This window comes from Oncorhynchus masou, chromosome 24 (genome assembly GCF_036934945.1).
Source record: "Oncorhynchus masou masou isolate Uvic2021 chromosome 24, UVic_Omas_1.1, whole genome shotgun sequence".
Lineage (NCBI taxonomy): Eukaryota > Metazoa > Chordata > Actinopteri > Salmoniformes > Salmonidae > Oncorhynchus > Oncorhynchus masou.
The window spans coordinates 65,050,460-65,070,035 of record NC_088235.1 but is presented as its reverse complement, the minus strand read 5'-3'; the positions used below and the strand labels follow the sequence as shown (position 1 = coordinate 65,070,035).

Here is a 19,576-nt window from a genome sequence, read left to right as displayed (position 1 = left end):
GCATATGCAAATCAGAGCTGGCACGCAGATTGGTAGAAATGGTAGGATAAATTGTTAGCTTCCCCAAACTTGAAACTCGCTCACTTTACTATAACACTCATTAAACAAGTTCGCAGGAAAAGTCGTGCCTCTTTTAAACAAATTCGCATGAAAAAAACGTGTCCCCCTATGGAAATCAAATGCCCATCCATCTGTCCTGCCGCCGGCATGATTATCGTTAACAGCGTTGACAAAGACTAACAAGACAATGACAGATATTTATACAGTCCTATCACCAGATGACTGTTCTGCAGGGAACGACACTAGACAGTTCAATGTACACCGCATTCCTATTATATCCGAGTGTGGAAGCGTGAGGGCTGATATAACCGTGCTACAAACTAACTGTAAAAAAATAGAACATTTGCAGTTGCAATCTGTAAAATTGAGGCGGGGCAGAAATCGTCAGCAATATGTGAGACGGGCGTTTTTCTCATTTCTGAAACTCTTCCATTCTCCATAACATGCCTCAAGCAAGCATGAAAATGAACAGGTTCTGCCGGAGTAGGTGATAAAGTCAAACAGCACGCTCTTTTTGACGAGTCCAGCACGGACCAGGAATGCGATTCAATCTCATTGGATAATAAGTTTCGAAAGAAGGACTAAATAGTTGCAAACAGCCAAAACTGGAACCATGGACGTATTCAATTCATGAAGAATCTCAGTTGAGCCATAAGGTGAGTTCTCAAATTGTTTCACTAAACATATGGGAAGATAATGTGTAACATTTCTCTCTTGGTTGATATTTATTGATTTGTTCGTGGGATTTGTTTTGAGGATGTATACCTACTTTATTCAAACACCAAAATAGCAAGGCTATTTTGTTGAGCTGAGAAACATAATTGTTCCCGAAGTTATAGACATTTCATAGAAAAACTATTATGTTAAGTGTATGTTTGTTATTAGTCTCATTATCCTTATCATTTTTACATTATGTTGGGCTTTTGAGTACTGTATTCCACAGAGTTTCTAAACCCAGAGGCGCAACATCGCTAAACTTCCGGGAACGCTTGCGAAACATACCAAACAGAACAGGACGGGTTTGAGAAGTCAATCAGAGAAGTGAAAAAATATTCATTAGTTGTTAATTTTCTAGTAATATAAAGGCACAACCTGGATTCTTAAGTAGTTGAACATGTTATTACTCAAACCTGAAAGTTACCTATATGGAAGGAGTGCCTTTGACTGACTGCACATGCGCAATTTGGCGCGAGACGACTTTTAGATCCCGAAGACGTGTTTCTACGCATGAGCTTTGCTAGCCAATGTCGCCATGACATCGCCTATAAGCGTGATCAGGGATTTCTATTGGAGAAGCAGTTTTTGCTTATCTTCACACTGTACGGTCTTTGGTATTTCTGCATTTTCATGTCAGCCTGCCTAAATATGAACTTGCAAATGGAGTAAGAATTGACTGTTGTGCCAGGGGGAGGAGCCACTCCATAAGCCTTTTTACCCTGTGGCATATATCCCCCTTTCCACTTCGTTTTAGTGTTGGGTTACACAGGGACATGCACAAGAGAATATGAATATGTAAATAGGGACATATTTTGTTTAAGGCTGATTTTGCAAATACGGGTGCTTTTGGATGTTAAATATTTTAGAAAATAAAACCTCTTGAAACTGCTTTTTACCTGCTTTTTATCTATCTTCACTCTGTCTGGAAACAAGATCTAATAGTGGCTGAGACCATACTATTACAGAATTTTATCAGTTTCCCCAAATACCCGAGGGGAAATGTCATTACCACCACGTTATAAAATGTGCTATCTTAGTTGAAAAGGAAATCACAGAAATTGTGCTTACGGTATTTAAAAAAAACATTTGTCATGATTTTTTTAAATCATGTTTTTTTTACTATTTGGAAGTTTTCTTAGTTATATGTATTCATCATTGTCATGTCTAAATGTCCATATATGCATTGATGATACTCAGAAACATGTATTTACCACATCAAAATCGTGTTATCTTAAGAACAAGCATAAGGTTCCCCTATTGGAAAAATCATCAATATCAATTGTAATTTAATACACTGTTTCCTCAAAAATATGTTCCGTGATGGTAATGACTTAGCATTGTGGTAATGACAAATTACATTTCATATAAAACAACTGATGAAAAATACCTTTAAACATTTTAATGTCAGTGTTGTGCATGTTTAATTTTATTGTATGTTTCCCAAGTTTGTTCTTCTAATTGCATGTGAAGTCTTCCAGTAGAGTTTGAAGGGTACCGTACACCTTCTCATTTACAGTCAAATGGACATTAAACTTCTCTTTTGTTCCATCTTTAGTTTTTTTCTCTCACTATTCTGCCTTGCATTCTACTCAAACCACCATGTTTGTCGGCCACCGTCAAAAGCGGAAGTCTGCAGCTCTTTCTCTTTGCGAAGAGGGCACTCTCAATACATGCACTATTTGGTCATCTTCTCGCAACACAAAGACCAGACCAATTCTTAAATGTTGCTGCTTTTAACTACTCTGATATAACAACTTGTCTGCCATGAACTGAAGGTTGGCATGTGTCCCTGTCTTTCACTGATGGGTTGACAATCCAAAAGGGGCATCTTTTGGTGAACTCAGTGTATGACAGCTTGACCTCTGATAATTCTAACTTTTGATGGAGTTTTGCCAGTGTGTCGTTCAGTTATCACTTCTTTATTTTATTCGTGTGTCTTGTCAATCTTTCCCTTTTTCCTGTTGGTGCTCGATTGTTATCATTACATTCAAAGAGCATTTTTATTTAACCTTCTATTGCTGGGCTAATTGCATTCAAATGTTTCTTTCTTGAGTACTGCAGACAGTCTGGCTGTTTGTTGTTTCCACACATTGTCTTCACAGAGAATCCAAAATTTCTGTGGACCATTTTCACCATGGAATACTTTTTAGTAATTTCCCAGCCAAATCCTTGGATATCACTTGTTGGTCTTTTGCTTCTGATATTTATCTCGCGGCTCTGATATGGTGGTGTTATGTTATTCTTCTCAGATTCTGTGGCTTTGACCGCATTTGGTGTTTCGTTTTTGTTCTGAGAGAATCCTAAATACGGATCTTCTCTGACAATCTATCATATATTTCTTGTAATACTTTCTCATTTTTCTTTCCCGTGGCCTCCAACTTCATATTTGCCATACATACATCTCTGTAGACTTTGGATCTGTTTTTTTTCTCACCTTCCTACGGCCTCTCTGTCTTGGGGTTTCCGAGTTTTAATAGGAGTCCTTGTCAGCTCGGGGGTTTGAACTTGCAACCTTCCGGCTACTAGTCCAACGCTCTAACCACTAGGCTACCCTGCCCCTGACTCCATAACCACTAATTTATTATTTTCTAATTATCAGAACTTTTGTAAGTGTAATACATAGTAGAATGTCAAACGTCTGGGTGTGAGACAGGACAAAAACTATGCAAAACAGTGAAATCCAGACATGAAAGGCTTTAGAAAATAAAACAAACAAAAAAACATTGAAAGTTGGGAAAAAAAAGTTTAAGATTATTTTAGTCTCTACTTAATGGATGTGATTTTTTTGTGGTTGTTGAAATTAACATTTTATTTTACAAATCTAACCCTGAGACAAAAAGGCCCGCATTTGCAAAATCACCCATAAATAAGCAGAATTGATCATAGCCTACACATCTGCCACCGTATAACTTTGTTTCCATCCCTCCTCCCTACCAAGTTCTCATATTGTGTGTACCCTCTCAGGTTCTCTCTCAGGAATCAGCATGGCGCACCGCTCTCAGTGTTCCTCAGCAGGGGATCACCCCCTGGACCCCAAATACCTGCCTTCCCACTTCCGCGAGGAGTACCGGCTGGCCATTGACGCACTTGTGGAGGATGACTTGGAGGGCTATTATGAATTCCTTCAGAGTGTGGATGTGGTGGACTTCCTCTCCAGACAGGAAATTGAGCACATTAGGTGCACAGTGCAAATTCCGTACCAGAGCACTCAGCCAGAGCTCCCGTATGTAGAGTCTGAGGTAGATGGCTCTTCAGACACATACTGGCCTGTGCACTCTGACTTGGATGCACCTGGTCTTGACCTTGGCTGGCCCCAACAGCATCACTTCATAGGCCCCACCGAGGTCACCACGCTGGTTAACCCCTCTGAGCCAGATATGCCCAGTATCAAGGCGCAGGCTCGTCAACTTATCAAGAATGCTCAACAAGTATGTCAATCAGCTCCATATTATACTAATACTGATTCTGTTGGGCAATATGTTGTGTAACAGAAAGGATATGTAATAGTACAATAGTAAATGTAGAATCAGGGGCATAGTTGGTTTTTGAAAATGGGGGGGCCCAATTTAGGCGGGGTGTGGGGGTTTCTCCCCTAGATTTTTTTTAGCAAATGTAAAATTATTTTCCTGCATTGTAAAGGCCCAATGCAGCTGTTTTTGATCTCAATATCAAATAATTTCTGGTTAACAATTAAGTACCTTACTGTAATAGTTTTCCATTAAAGTGGTCAAAAAGAAAATGTTTTTTTGTTGCAAGCAAAAATGTCACTAGGACTGTCTGGGCAAGTGGTCTGAGTGGGGGGTGGCACCTGGACAGGACACTAGTCTGTTGCAGGGCCTTACCCCTAATTCAACTCCTTAATGCTGAGTGTCAAGCAGAGAGGCATCAGGTTCAATTCTCAACTGGGCATGAAACCCCCAACCTTTCAATCTCAGGGTGAACTTTTTATCCACAAGGCCAAGGCAGTTATTTCAAAATATTAGACATTTTTAGACATTCAATAAGAGATGCACCAATGTGGATATTGCGGGCCAATATCGATATACTAATTTATTTAACATTTTATGGCCATTCTAGCACAGATAGAAACTGTAACAAAGTTATGTTCATAAGGCTAATAAGAAAATGTGAAATTATTTGATTACATGTTTTACTTGCATCACAAAGTGACTGAAATGCATTCAAAAGGTTTTGCAAAGTTCACAAAAACATCAGGTAGGAATTGTGTGTCTAGAAAATAAGATCTGCATTGCTTTCAATTGTGGTTATGTCACTGTCCCTTCTAATGAGACCTGCAAGGCTTATGAGCATCGTAGAAGGAAACAGAACACATGTGTTCTGTGAGTTGTAACTTTCAGTGATGGGGTCATAATAGCTTATAGCTCTAAAAGTTAGAGCTAAAAAGTATTTTCCCCCTTTCTGATTACATTTTATTTGGCATATTTTTCTGCTGAATGTTATCAGATCTTCAACCAAAACCTAATATTAGATAAAGGGAACCAAATAACAAAAAATATATACTTATTTCATTTATTTAATTAACAAAGTTATGCAACACCCAATTCCCCTGTGTGAAAAATGTATTGCCCCCTTACACTCAATAACTGTTTGTCACACCTTTAACTGTAATGACTGCAACCAAATGCTTCCTGAAGTTGTTGATCAAATCAAATTGTATTGGTCACATACACGTGTTTACTAGATGTTATTGTGGGTGTAGCGAAATGCTTGTGCTTCTAGTTCCTTCTAGTACAACAACATCTAACAGGTAATATCTTCACAACAAATACCTAATACACACAAATCTAAGTAAAGGAATGGAATTAAGAATATATAAATATATGGATGAGTAATGTCAGAGTGGCATAGACTGATACAGTAGATAGTATAGAATACAGTATATACATATGAGATGAGTAGTGCAAGATATCTAAACATTATTAAAGTGACATTATTAAAGTGACTAGTGTTCCATTTATTAAATTGGCTAATGATTTCAAGTCTGTGTATGTAGGCAGCAGCCCCTCTGTGCTAGTGATGGCTATTTAACAATCTGATGACCTTGAGATAGAAGCTGTTTTTCAGTCTTTCGGTCCCAGCTTTGATGCACTTGTACTAACCTCACCTTCTGGAGGCAGTGGCTCGAGTGGTTGTTGTCCTTGATGATCTTTTTGACCTTCCTGTGACACCTGGTGCTGTAGATGTTCTGGAGGGCAGGTAGTATGCCCCCGGTGATGCGTTGTGCAGACCGCACCACCCTCTGGAGAGCCTTGGGGTTGTGGGCGGTGCAGTTGTCGTACCAGGCGGTGATGCAGCCCGACAGAATGCTCTCGATTGTGTATCTGTAAAAGTTTGTGAGGGTTTTAGGTGACAAGTCAAATTTCTTCAGCCTCCTGAGGTTGAAGAGGCGCTGTTGTGCTTCCTTCACCAAACTGTCTGTGTGGGTGGACCATTTCAGTTTGTCAGTGATATGTATGCCAAGGAACTTAAAACTTTCGACCTTCTCCACTGCTGTTCCGTCGATGTGGATAGGGGGATGCTCCTTCTGCTGTTTCCGGAAGTCCACAATCATGTCCTTTGTTTTGTTGATGTTGAGTGTGAAATTATTTTTCTGACACCACACTCCCAGAGCCCTCACCTCCTGCCTGTAGGCTGTCTCGTCATTGTTGGTAATCAAGCCTACTACTGTTGTGTCGTCTGCAAACCTGATGATTGAGTTGGAGGCATGCATGGGTGAACAAGGAGTATAGGAGTGGGCTGAGCACGCACCCTTGTGGGGCCCCAGTGTTGAGGATCAGTGAAGTGTAGATGTTGTTTCCTACCTTCACCAACTGGGGGCGGCCTGTCAGGAAGTCTAGAACCTATTTGCACAGGGCGGGGTTCAGACCCAGGGCCTCGAGCTTAATGAGCCTCGAGTTTTGCCTGTTTGATGGTTCATCGGAGGGAATAGCGGGATATTTTATAAGCTTCCGGGTTAGAGTCCCGCTCCTTGAAAGTGACAGCTCTACCCTTTAGCTCAGTGCGGATGTTGCCTGCAATCCATGGCTTCTGGTTGGAGTATGTATGTATGTATGTATGGTCATTGTGGTGATGACGTCATCGATGCACTTATTGATGAAGCCAGTGACTGATGTGGTGTACTCCTCAATGCCATCGGAAGAATCCCAGAACATATTCCAGTCTGTGATAGCAAAACAGTCCTGTAGCTAAGCATCTGCTTCATCTGACCACTTTCTTATTGACCGAGTCACTAGTGCTTTCTGCTTTAGTTTTTGTTTGTAAGCAGGAATCAGAATGATAGAATTATGGTCAGATTTGACAAATGGAGGGCGAGGGAGAGCTTTGTAACTCTCTCTGTGTGTGGAGTAAAGGTGGTCTAGAGTTTCTTTCCCATCTGGTTACACATTTAACATGCTGGTAGAAATTAGGTAAAAATTATTTGAGTTTTTCTGCATTAAAGTCCCTCATTGAGTGCAGTCTTAGTGTCAGCATCGGTTTGTTGTGGTATGTAGACAGCTACAAAAAATATTGGTAAATAGTGTGGTCTACAGCTTTTCATGAGTGTCACGAGAATTATGTTCTCAATGTTCATAACCCAATTCAATTAAACCACCCGGTCTGCAACCCAGAATTTGTAAGATACTGGTTGAATGAAACAGACAGAGGCCCAGCTAAATAGTCAAAATGTTTATTCACTAGAGCGCTGGTTCGTTGTACAAAACCATTCATTTTATACTAGCTCCTTACGCACATACTTCTGCACACAAACAGTCGATATCATACGCACATACATACACACGAACAGTAGGTATCCTACGCACATACAGTATCAATACCCAGCCGACAAAGATTAGGAACCGTGAGAAGCACTCCCTGTCTTCCCTCAAGATTAGGGAGTACTCACTGCCCTCTCCCAAATCTCTCAGAGGCCCCTAGCAAGGTTGGCACCGAATTTTGCTCAGACAGTCTGTGTTCAAGATACTATAGAGACATATTGTACAGATATATTGTTTTACCCTAATTCTGACTAAAACTACACACATCATTTATTATAATTTTACTGACTAAGACTACACACATCATTAATAATAGTTTGATGATTCTAATCAATTTCATACAATAGTTTCAGGGTGGATCATTCATTTAAACATATACATTCCATTCACAATGAGATGTTTTATTTTTGTTTAATTTAACCTTTATTTAACTAGGCAAGTCAGTTAAGAACAAACTTATTTACAATGATGGCCTACCAAAAGGTAAAAGTCCTCCTGCGGTGACGGGGGCTGGGATTAAAAATAAAACAAATAAATAACATATAAATATAGGACAAAACACACATCACGACAAGAGAGACAACACAACACTACATAAAGAGAGACTGAAGACAACAACATAACAAGGCAGGAACACATGAAAACACAGCATGGTAGCAACACAACTTGACAACAACATGGTAGCAACACAACATGGTAGCAGCACAAAACATTATTGGGCACAGACAACAGAACAAAGGACAAGAAGGTGGAGACAACAATTCATCCCGCATAGCAACCACAACTCTCAGTAAGAGTGTCCATGATTGAATCTTTGAATGAAGAGATTGAGATAAAACTGTACAGTTTGAGTGTTTGTTGCAGCTTGTTCCAGTCGCTAGCTGTGACGAACTGAAAAGAGGAGCGACCCAGGGATGTGTGCGTTGGGGACATTTAACAGAATGTGACTGGCAGAACGGGTGTTGTATGTGAAGGATGAGGGCTGCAGTACATATCTCAGATAGGGGGAGTGAGGCCTAAGAGGGTTTTATAATTAAGCATAAACCGGTGGGTCTTGCGACGGGTATACAGAGATGACCAGTTTAAAGAGAGTATAGAGTGAAGTGATGTGTCCTATAAGGAGCAGTGGTGGCAAATCTGATGGCCGAATGGTAAAGAACATCTACATTTACATTTAAGTCATTTGGCAGACGCTCTTATCCAGAGCGACTTACAAATTGGTGAATTCACCTTATGACATCCAGTGGATCAGCCACTTTACAATAGTGCATCTAAATCATTTAAGGGGGGGGGGGGTGAGAAGGATTACTTTATCCTATCCTAGGTATTCCTTGAAGAGGTGGGGTTTCAGGTGTCTCCGGAAGGTGGTGATTGACTCCGCTGTCCTGGCGTCGTGAGGGAGTTTGTTCCACCATTGGGGGGCCAGAGCAGCGAACAGTTTTGACTGGGCTGAGCGGGAACTGTACTTCCTCAGTGGTAGGGAGGAGAGCAGGCCAGAGGTGGATGAACGCAGTGCCCTTCTTCCCCGGGAGGAAGAGCAGCTCCGTCTTGCCGAGGTTCAGCTTGAGGTGGCGATCCGTCATCCACACTGATATGTCTGCCAGACATGCAGAGATGCGATTCGCCACCTGGTCATCCACACTGATATGTCACAGAAGGGGGAAAGGAGAAGATTAATTGTGTGTCGTCTGTATAGCAATGATAGGAGAGACCATTTGAGGTTATGACAGAGCCAAGTGACTTGGTGTATAGCGAGAATAGGAGAGGGCCTAGAACAGAGCCCTGGGGGACACCAGTGGTGAGAGCGCGTGGTGAGGAGACAGATTCTCGCCACGCCACCTGGTAGGAGCGATCTGTCAGGTAGGACGCAATCCAAGCGTGGGCCGCGCCGGAGATGCCCAACTCGGAGAGGGTGGAGAGGAGGATCTGATGGTTCACAGTATCGAAGGCAGCCGATAGGTCTAGAAGGATGAGAGCAGAGGAGAGAGAGTTAGCTTTAGCAGTGCGGAGCGCCTCCATGATACAGAGAAGAGCAGTCTCAGTTGAATGACTAGTCTTGAAACCTGACTGATTTGTGATCAAGAAGGTCATTCTGAGAGAGATAGCGGGAGAGCTGGCCAAGGACGGCACGTTCAAGAGTTTTGGAGAGAAAAGAAAGAAGGGATACTGGTCTGTAGTTGTTGACATCGGAGGGATCGAGTGTAGGTTTTTTCAGAAGGGGTGCAACTCTCGCTCTCTTGAAGACGGAAGGGACATAGCCAGCGGTCAGGGATGAGTTGATGAGCGAGGTGAGGTAAGGGAGAAGGTCTCCGGAAATGGTCTGGAGAAGAGAGGAGGGGATAGGGTCAAGCGGGCAGGTTGTTGGGCGGCCGGCCGTCACAAGAAGCGAGATTTCATCTGGAGAGAGAGGGAGAAAGAGGTCAGAGCACAGGGTAGGGCAGTGTGAGCAGAACCAGCGGTGTCGTTTGACTTAGCAAACGAGGATCGGATGTCGTCGACCTTCTTTTCAAAATGGTTGACGAAGTCATCTGCAGAGGGGGGGAGGGGGAGGAGGATTCAGGAGGGAGGAGAAGGTGGCAAAGAGCTTCCTAGGGTTAGAGGCAGATGCTTGGAATTTAGAGTGGTAGAAAGTGGCTTTAGCAGCAGAGACAGAGGAGGAAAATGTAGAGAGGAGGGAGTGAAAGGATGCCAGGTCCGCAGGGAGGCGAGTTTTCCTCCATTTCCGCTCGGCTGCCCGGAGCCCTGTTCTGTGAGCTCGCAATGAGTCGTCGAGCCACGGAGCGGGAGGGGAGGACCGAGCCGGCCTGGAGGATAGGGGACATAGAGAGTCAAAGGATGCAGAAAGGGAAGAGAGGAGGGTTGAGGAGGCAGAATCAGGAGATAGGTTGGAGAAGGTTTGAGCAGAGGGAAGAGATGATAGGATGGAAGAGGAGAGAGTAGCGGGGGAGAGAGAGCGAAGGTTGGGACGGCGCGATACCATCCGAGTAGGGGCAGTGTGGGAAGTGTTGGATGAGAGCGAGAGGGAAAAGGATACAAGGTAGTGGTCGGAGACTTGGAGGGGAGTTGCAATGAGGTTAGTGGAAGAACAGCATCTAGTAAAGATGAGGTCGAGCGTATTGCCTGCCTTGTGAGTAGGGGGGAAAGGTGAGAGGGTGAGGTCAAAAGAGGAGAGGAGTGGAAAGAAGGAGGCAGAGAGGAATGAGTCAAAGGTAGACGTGGGGAGGTTAAAGTCGCCCAGGACTGTGAGAGGTGAGCCGTCCTCAGGAAAGGAGCTTATCAAGGCATCAAGCTCATTGATGAACTCTCCGAGGGAACCTGGAGGGCGATAAATGATAAGGATGTTAAGCTTGAAAGGGCTGGTAACTGTGACAGCATGGAATTCAAAGGAGGCGATAGACAGATGGGTAAGGGGAGAAAGAGAGAATGACCACTTGGGAGAGATTAGGATCCCGGTGCCACCACCCCGCTGACCAGAAGCTCTCGGGGTGTGCGAGAACACGTGGGCGGACGAAGAGAGAGCAGTGGGAGTAGCAGTGTTATCTGTGGTGATCCATGTTTCCGTCAGTGCCAAGAAGTCGAGGGACTGGAGGGAGGCATAGGCTGAGATGAACTCTGCCTTGTTGGCCGCAGATCGGCAGTTCCAGAGGCTACCGGAGACCTGGAACTCCACGTGGGTCGTGCGCGCTGGGACCACCAGATTAGGGTGGCCGCGGCCACGCGGTGTGGAGCGTTTGTATGGTCTGTGCAGAGAGGAGAGAACAGGGATAGATAGACACATAGTTGACAGGCTACAGAAGAGGCTACGCTAATGCAAAGGAGATTGGAATGACAAGTGGACTACACGTCTCGAATGTTCAGAAAGTTAAGCTTACGTAGCAAGAATCTTATTGACTAAAATGATTGAAATGATACAGTACTGCTGGAGTAGGCTAGCTGGCAGTGGCTGCGTTGTTGACACTACACTAATCAAGTCGTTCCGTCGAGTGTAATAGTTTCTACAGTGCTGCTATTTGGGGGCTAGCTGGCTAGCTAGCAGTGTTGATTACGTTACGTTACGTTAAAAGAACGACAATAGCTGGCTAGCTAACCTAGAAAATCGCTCTAGACTACACAATTGTCTATGATACAAAGACGGCTATGTAGCTAGCTAGGATCAAGCAAATCAAACCGTTGTACTGTAATGAAGTGAAATGAAAATGTGATACTACCTGTGGAGCAAAGCGGAATGTTGACCGGATTGTTGAAGTTTATTCGGTAGACGTTGGCTAGCTGTTGGCTAGCTAGCTAGCAGTATCTCTTACTTTAAGGACGACAAATAGCTGGCTAGCTAACCTCGGTAAATTAAGATAATCACTCTAAGTCTACACACTCTAAACTACACAATTATCTTGGATACGAAGACAGCAAAGACAACTATGTAGCTAGGTAACACTACACTAATCAAGTCGTTCAGTTGAGTGTAATAGTTTCTACAGTGACGGTGGACGTTAGCTAGCTGCTGGGCAGATAGCAGTGTAGACTACGTTAGGACGACGAAATACGATAATTACGCAATTATCTTTGATACAAAGACGGCTATGTAGCTAGCTAAGGAGAGATTGCTAAGATTAGACAAATCAAACCGTTGTACTATAATGAAATGTAATGAAAAGTTATACTACCTGCGGACCGAAGTGTAGATGCGACCGCTCGCTCCAACCCGGAACCGGAAATTCTAGCCATTCGAGAGCACCCTGACCTGCCGATCCATAAATTACGTCTGTAATCTAGCATGGATAGGATGGTCATCTGAATCAGGGTTAGTTTGATAGCTGGGGTGAAAGAAGAGTGATTATGATAGAGGAAACCAAGTCTAGATCAAACTATAGCCTGCAGCTTTGATAGAGTTGAAGTCGGAAGTTTACATACACTTTTGTTGGAGTCATTAATTGTTGGAGTCATTAAAACTCGTTTTAAAACCATTCCACAAATTTCTTGTTAACAAACTATAGTTTGGCAAGTCGTTTAGGACATCTACTTTGTGCATGACACAAGTTATTTTTCCAACAATTGTTTACAGACAGATTATTTAACTTAAAATTCGTTGTATCACAATTCCAGTGGGTCAGAAGTATACATACAGTAAACTGACTGTGCCTTTAAACAGCTTGGAAAATTCCAGAAAATTATGTCATGGCTTTAGAAGCTTCTGATAGGCTAATTGACAACATTTCAGTCAATTGGAGGTGTACCTGTGAATGTATTTCAAGGCCTACCTTCAAACTCAGTGCTTCTTTGCTTGACGTCATGGGAAAATCAAAAGAAATCAGCCAAGACCTCAGAAAACAAATTGTAGACCACAAGTCTGGTTCATCCTTGGAAGCAAATTCCAAACCCCTGAAAGTACCACGTTCATCTGTACAAACAATAGTACGCAAGTATAAACACCATGGGACCAGGCAGCCGTCTTACCGCTCAGGAAGGAGACACGTTCTGTCTCTTAGAGATGAACGTACTTTGGTGCAAAAAGTGCAAATCAATCCCAGAACAACAGCAAACAACCTTGTGAAGATGCTGGAGGAAACAGGTACAAAAGTATCTATATCCACAGTAAAATGAGTCCTATATCGACATAACCTGAAAGGCCAGTCAGCAAGGAAGAGGCCAATGCTACAAAAACGGCATCAAAAAGCCAGACTATGGTTTGCAACTGCACATGGGTACAAAGATCGTACTTTTGAGAAATGTCCTCTGGTCTGATGAAACAAAAATAGAACCTTTTGGCCATAATGACCATCGTTATGTTTGGAGGAAAATGGGGGGGGTTTGCAAGCTGAAGAACACCATCCCAACCGTGAAGCACGGGGGTGGCAGCATCATGTGGAGGGGTGCTTTGCTTCAGGAGGGACTGGTGCACTACACAAAATAGATGGCATCATGAAAATTATGTGCATATATTGAAGCAACATCTCAAGACATCAGTCAGGAAGTTAAAGCTTGGTCGCAAATGGGTCTTCCAAATGGACAATGACCCCAAGCATACTTCCAAAGTTGTTGCAAAATAGTTTAAGGACAACAAAGTCAAGGTATTGGAGTGGCCATCACAAAGCCCTGAACTCAATCCTGTAGAACATTTGTGGGCAGAACTGAAAAAGCATGTGGGAGCAAGGAGGCCTACACACCTGACTCAGTTACACCAGCTCTGTCAGGAGGAATGGGCCAAAAATTCACCCAACTTATTGTGGGAAGCATGTGGAAGGCTACCCGAAACGTTTGACCCAAGTTAAACAATTTAAAGGCAATGCTACCAAATACTAATTGAGTGTATGTAAACTTCCGACCCACTGGGAATGTGATGAAAGAAATAAAATTTGAAATAAATTCTTCTCTCTACTATTATTCTGACATTTCGCATTCTTAAAATAAAGTGGTGATCCTTACTGACCTAAGACAGGGAATTTTTACTAGGATTAAATGTCAGCAATTGTGAAAAACTGAGTTTAAATGTATTAGGCTAAAGTGTATGTAAATTTCCGACTTCAACTGTATGTGTTGAGAGAAGGACAGTGTACCGTCTAGGCATAGTCCCAAGTACTTGTATGAGGTGACTACCTCAAGCTCTAAACCCTCAATGGTAGTAATCACACCTGTGGGGAGAGGGGCATTCTTCTTACCTAACCATATGACCTTTGTTTTGGAGGTGTTCAGAACAAGGTTAAGGGGAGAGAAAGCTTGTTCGACACTAATAAAGCTTTGTTGTAGAGCATTGGGAAGATCTGGGGAGGGGCCAGCTGTGTATAAGACTGTATCATCTGTATATAAATGGATGAGAGAGCTTCCTACTACCTGAGCTATGTTGTTGATGTGAATTGAGAAGAGCTTGGGGCCTATGATCCAGCCTTGGGTTACTCCCTTGGTGAAAGGCAGTGACTGAGACAGCAGATTTTCTGACTTTATACACTGCCATCTTTGAGAGAGGTAGTTAGCAAACCAGGCCAAAGGCCCCTCAGAGACACCAATACTTAGCCGGCCCATAAGAATGGAATGGTCTCCCGTATCAAAAGCTTTGGCCAAGTCAATACAAATAGCAGCACAACATTGCTTAGAATCAAGGGAAATAGTGACATCATTGAGGACATTTAAGGTTGCAATTACACATCCATAAACTGAGCGGAAACCAGATTGCATACCAGAGAAAATACAAGAAAGCCAATCTGTTGATTATTGACAAGTTACTCTAACACTTTTGATGAAAAGGGCAAAATAGAAATTGGCCTATAAACAGTTAGGATCAGCTTGATCTCCCTCTTGAAACTCCCCATCCCGGATCCGGGATCGTGACTAAAGCCTCAGGCTCATTAGCATAACGCAACGTTATTGATTTCTGAAAATCGCAAATAAAATGAAAATAATGCGCCTGCTCTCAAGCTTAGCCTTTTCTTAACAACACTGTCATCTCAGATTTTCAAAATATGCTTTTGAACCATAGCAATTCACTAATTTCTGTAAGAGTATGCAAAGCTAGCTTAGCATTTTGAGTAGCATTTAGCACGCAACATTTTCACAAAAACCAGATAACCAAATAAATAAAATCATTTACCTTTGAAGAGCTTTGGATGTTTTCAATGAGGAGACTCTCAGTTACATACCAAATGCGCAATTTTTCCTGAAAGCGTCTGTGTGTAGGAGAAATCGCTCCGTTTTGTACATCACATTTGGCTACCGAAACGAACCGAAAATTCAGTCACCTACAACGTCAAACTTTTTCCGAATTAACTCCATAATATCGACCGAAACATGGCAAACGTTGTTTGGAATCAATCCTCAAGGTGTTTTTTCACATATCTCTTCATTGATATATCGTTCGTGGAAGCCTGCATTCTTCTCTGAATTCTGTGGAAAAATACTTGCAGCTGACTTTTGCGCACCAATTTCGGCGCAGGACACCGGGCGGACACCTGGTAAATGTGGTCTCTTATGGTCAATCTTCCAATGATAAGCCTACAAATACGTCACAATGCTGCAGACACCTTGGGGAAACGACAGAAAGGGCAGACTTACTCCTCTCGCATTCACAGCCATATAAGGAGACAATGGAAAACAGAGCCTCAAAAATCCTGCTCATTTCCTGGATGCCGTCTCATCTTGGTTTTGCCTGAAGCTCACGTTCTAGGGCACGCACAGAAAATATCTTTGCAGTTCTGGAAACGTCAGAGTGTTTTCTTTCCAAAGCTACCAATTATATGCATAGTCGAGCATCTTTTTGTGACAAAATATTGCGCTTAAAACGGGCACGTCTTTTTATCCAAAAATGATATAGCGCCCCTAGAGTTTCAAGAGGTTAAAAAAGGACAAACCGTGGCTGCCTTCCAAGCAATGGGAACCTCCCCAGAAAGAAGAGACAGGTTCAAAAGGTCAGAGAAAGGCTTGGTGATGATAGGGGCAGCAACCTTAAAGAAGAAAGGGTCTAAACCATCTGACCCAGATGTTTGTTTTTTCAGGAGCTCCTTTAGCACCTCGGACTCAGTGACTGCCTGCAGGGAGAAACTTTGTAGCGGAGCAGGGGAAAAGAGGGAGAAGCATTGGGGATAGTCGCATTAGAAGGGGTGGGAGATGAGGAAATGTTGGAAGGGCAAGGAGGCATGGCTGAGTCAAATAGGAATCCTGACTAAATGAAGTGGTGATTAAAGAGCTCAGCCATGTGCTTCTTGTCAGTAACAACCACATCATCAACATGGGCAGCTGTGAGGAGGAGGGTTTATTCTCCAGGTCTTTAACCGTTTTTGCAGAACTTCTTGGGGTTAGACCCACAGAGAGAGAACTGCTCCTTAACGTAACTAACTTTGGCCTTCCGAATAGCCTTAGTGCACTTATTTCTCATTTGCCCGAACAAGAGCCAGTCAGCCTGAGTATGTGTGTGCCGAGCCTTTAGCCAAATGCAATTCTTGAGGTGGAGTAACTCACCGTCGAACCAGGGGCTGAACATTTTTTTAATTGTAATTGTAGTTGTAATTTTCTTTATGGGGGTGTGTTTGTTAACAATACCACTGAAAATATATTTTTAAAAAGGGATCAAGCTGATTCTATACCCTTTTACAGAGGCCAGTTCATGAAGGTAGGCTTGCTCATTAAAGTTTTTTGCAAGCGTCTATAACAAATCAGAACAGGTCGTTTAACTGAGCAGCCATTATGAACACAGGCTGTAAAAAAGTGATCACTGAGGTCATTACAGAAAACACCAGACTGATACCTATTAGGATTATTTGTGAGGATAACATCAAGGAGAGTAGCCTTTTCTGGGTGTTGGGAGTCATACCTTGTCGGATTGGCAATAATCTGAGGAAGATTTAGGCGGTCCCATTGCTTTAGGACTTGGTCAGGTGGTTTAAGCACGTCCCAGTTTAGGTCACCTAGCAGGACAAATTCATACTTAGTGTAAGGGGCCAGAAGAACACTTAAGGGTACAGGCTGGTGCCGATGGAGGACGATAGCACCCAATAAAGAGCTATTTGAAAGTTGAATGCTTGAAACCATCAAATCAAATTGTTTGATGAACAGACTTGGTGGAGGCAACCGAGCACTGAAGCTGATCCTTGGTAAAGATTGGTAAAGAAATAATACATAAAAAACAAAATACTGCGAAGTTTCCTAAGAACTCTCTCACATCACTGTGGAGGAATTTTGGTCCACTCTAGCATGCAGAACTGCTTTAACTTCACTAGGGTAGGGGGTGGTATTTTCACCTCCGGATGAAAAGTGTGCCCAAAGTAAACTGCCTGCTACTCAGGCCCAGAGGCTAGGATATGCATATAATTGGTAGATTTGAATAGAGAACACTCTAAAGTTTCCGAAACTGTTAAAATAATGTCTGTGAGTATAACAGAACTGATTTGGCAGGCGAAAACCTGAGAAAATCCATCCAGGAAGTGTGATTTTTTTTATGTTTGTAGTTTTCTTTTGAATGCCATTACAGTATCCATTGACTTAGGACCCAAATTGCACTTCCTATGGCTTCCACTAGATGTCTAATGCCATTACAGTATCCATTGACTTAGGACCCAAATTGCACTTCCTATGGCTTCCACTAGATGTCAACAGTCTTTAGAAATTGTTTCAGGCTTGTATTCTGAGAGAGTAAGACCACTCTGAATGAGTGAACGCTACAGTGTCCCATAGATTTTTCATGCACACGACCGAGAGCGCGCCTTTCTTGTTTACCTTTTATATTGACGACGTTATTGTCCGGTTGAAATATTATTGATTATTTAGGCTAAAAACAACCTGAGGATTGATTATAAACATCATTTGACATGTTTCTACAAACTTTACGGATATTATTTGGATTTTTCGTCTGCCTGTTCTGACTGTGTTTGAGCCTGTGGATTACTGAACAAAACGAGAGGGACTTTATCTAACAAAACAAACATTTATTGAGTAAATGGGAGTCTTGTGAGTGCAACCATATGAATATTATCAAAGGTAAGTGATTAATTGTATTGCTATTTCTGACTTGTGTAACTCCTCTACTTGGCTGGTAACCGATTGTAATGATTTGTCTGCTGGGCGCTGTTCTCAGATAATCACATGGTATGCTTTCGCCGCTAAGCCTTTTTGAAATCTGACACAGTGGTTGGATTAACAAGAAGTTAATCTTTAAACCAATGTATAACACTTGTATGAATTTTTATAATGAGTATTTCTGTTTTTGAATTTGGCGCTCTGCAATTTCACCGGATGTTGGCCAGGTGGGGACGCTACCGTCCCACGTCCCCTAGTGAGGTTAACTCAGCAATATTTGTGGATTTTCAAGCATGAACTGCTCTTTTCAAGTCATGCCACAACATTTCAACTGGGATAGGTCTGGACTTTGACTAGGCCAGTGGTTCCCAAACTTTTTGTAGTCCCGTACCCCTTCAAACGTTCAACCTCCAGCTGCGTACCCCCTCTAGCACCAGGGTCAGCACACTCTTAAATGTTGTTTTTTGCCATCATTGTAAGCCTGCCACACACACACTATATGATACATTTATTAAACATAAGAATGAGAGTGAGTTTTTGTCACAACCCAGCTTGTGGGAAGTGACCAAGAGCTCTTATAGAACCAGGGCACAAATAATAATATAATAATAATCAATAATTTTGCTCTTGGTCACGTGAAAATGGTGAATCTAACCACAGGTTAATGAGAAGGGTGTGCTTGAAAGGATGCACATAACTATGCAATGTTGGGTTGGAGAGAGTCTCGGCCTTAATGTGTGAAAGTTAAATATTTCTAAGGAATATTTTTGAATTCGCTGCGCCACCATTTCAGCTGAACGGGGAGCTGAACAGGTTTAAAGCTTGTCTCTCAATAAAAACATATGTGTCAATACTTTGCTAACCAGCACACTTCTGTATGTTGTGAAAGCGTTACATGGTCACTGCCCATATCATTGCATAGTGCAGAAAATACACGAGTGTTCAGGGGCCTTGCTTTAACAAAGTTAACAATTTTCACTGTAATGTCCAAAACTTATTTCAAGCTGTCAGGCTTTCCCTTGGCAGCAAGAGCCTCATGTGTATGCTGAAGTGTGCCCAAGTGGCGTCGGGAGCAACTGCTTGCAGTCGCATTACCACTCCACTATGTCTCCCTGTCTTGGCTTTGCGCCATCAGTACAGATATCAACACATCTTGACCATCAAAGTCCATTTGATGTCACAAAGCTGTCCAGTACTTAAAAAATATTGTCTCCTGTTGTCCTGGTTTCCAGTGATTTGCAGAAGAGGATGTCTTCCTTAATTGACCCCGAATAAATGTAACAGACATATACCAGGAGCTGTGCCAGGCCCGCCACGTCTTTTGACTCATACTGTAACACATAGAATTCACTGGCTTGTATGCAAAGAAGTAATTGTTTCTAAACATCTCCTGCGATGTCACTGATGCTTTGTGAAACAGTGTTGTTTGATGAAGGCATTGTCTGTATAGTTTTTTGGGCCTTTTCCCCCAGCATTGTCCCAGCCATATCCGTGAGAGCAGAAAGAATTAAGTCCTCCACAATAGT

At 42.5% G+C, this 19,576-nt stretch overlaps 1 protein-coding gene across 3 annotated transcripts in view; it reads left to right on the top strand.

The window, feature by feature from the left end:
* Positions 1-364: 364 nt before the first annotated feature.
* Positions 365-19,576, top strand: part of LOC135512491 (protein FAM83H-like) — a 33,963-nt gene continuing 14,751 nt past the window's right edge. Inside the window, exons 1-2 of one of the 3 annotated variants that reach the window (XM_064934570.1) lie at positions 366-716; positions 3,742-4,205. In XM_064934570.1, the coding sequence (XP_064790642.1) occupies positions 3,762-4,205 (444 nt within the window). In that variant the 5' untranslated portion in view covers positions 366-716; positions 3,742-3,761. Of the gene's footprint in view, positions 717-3,741; positions 4,206-19,576 lie in introns of all 3 variants that reach the window. The other 2 variants (XM_064934571.1, XM_064934572.1) reach the window with 2 other exon arrangements.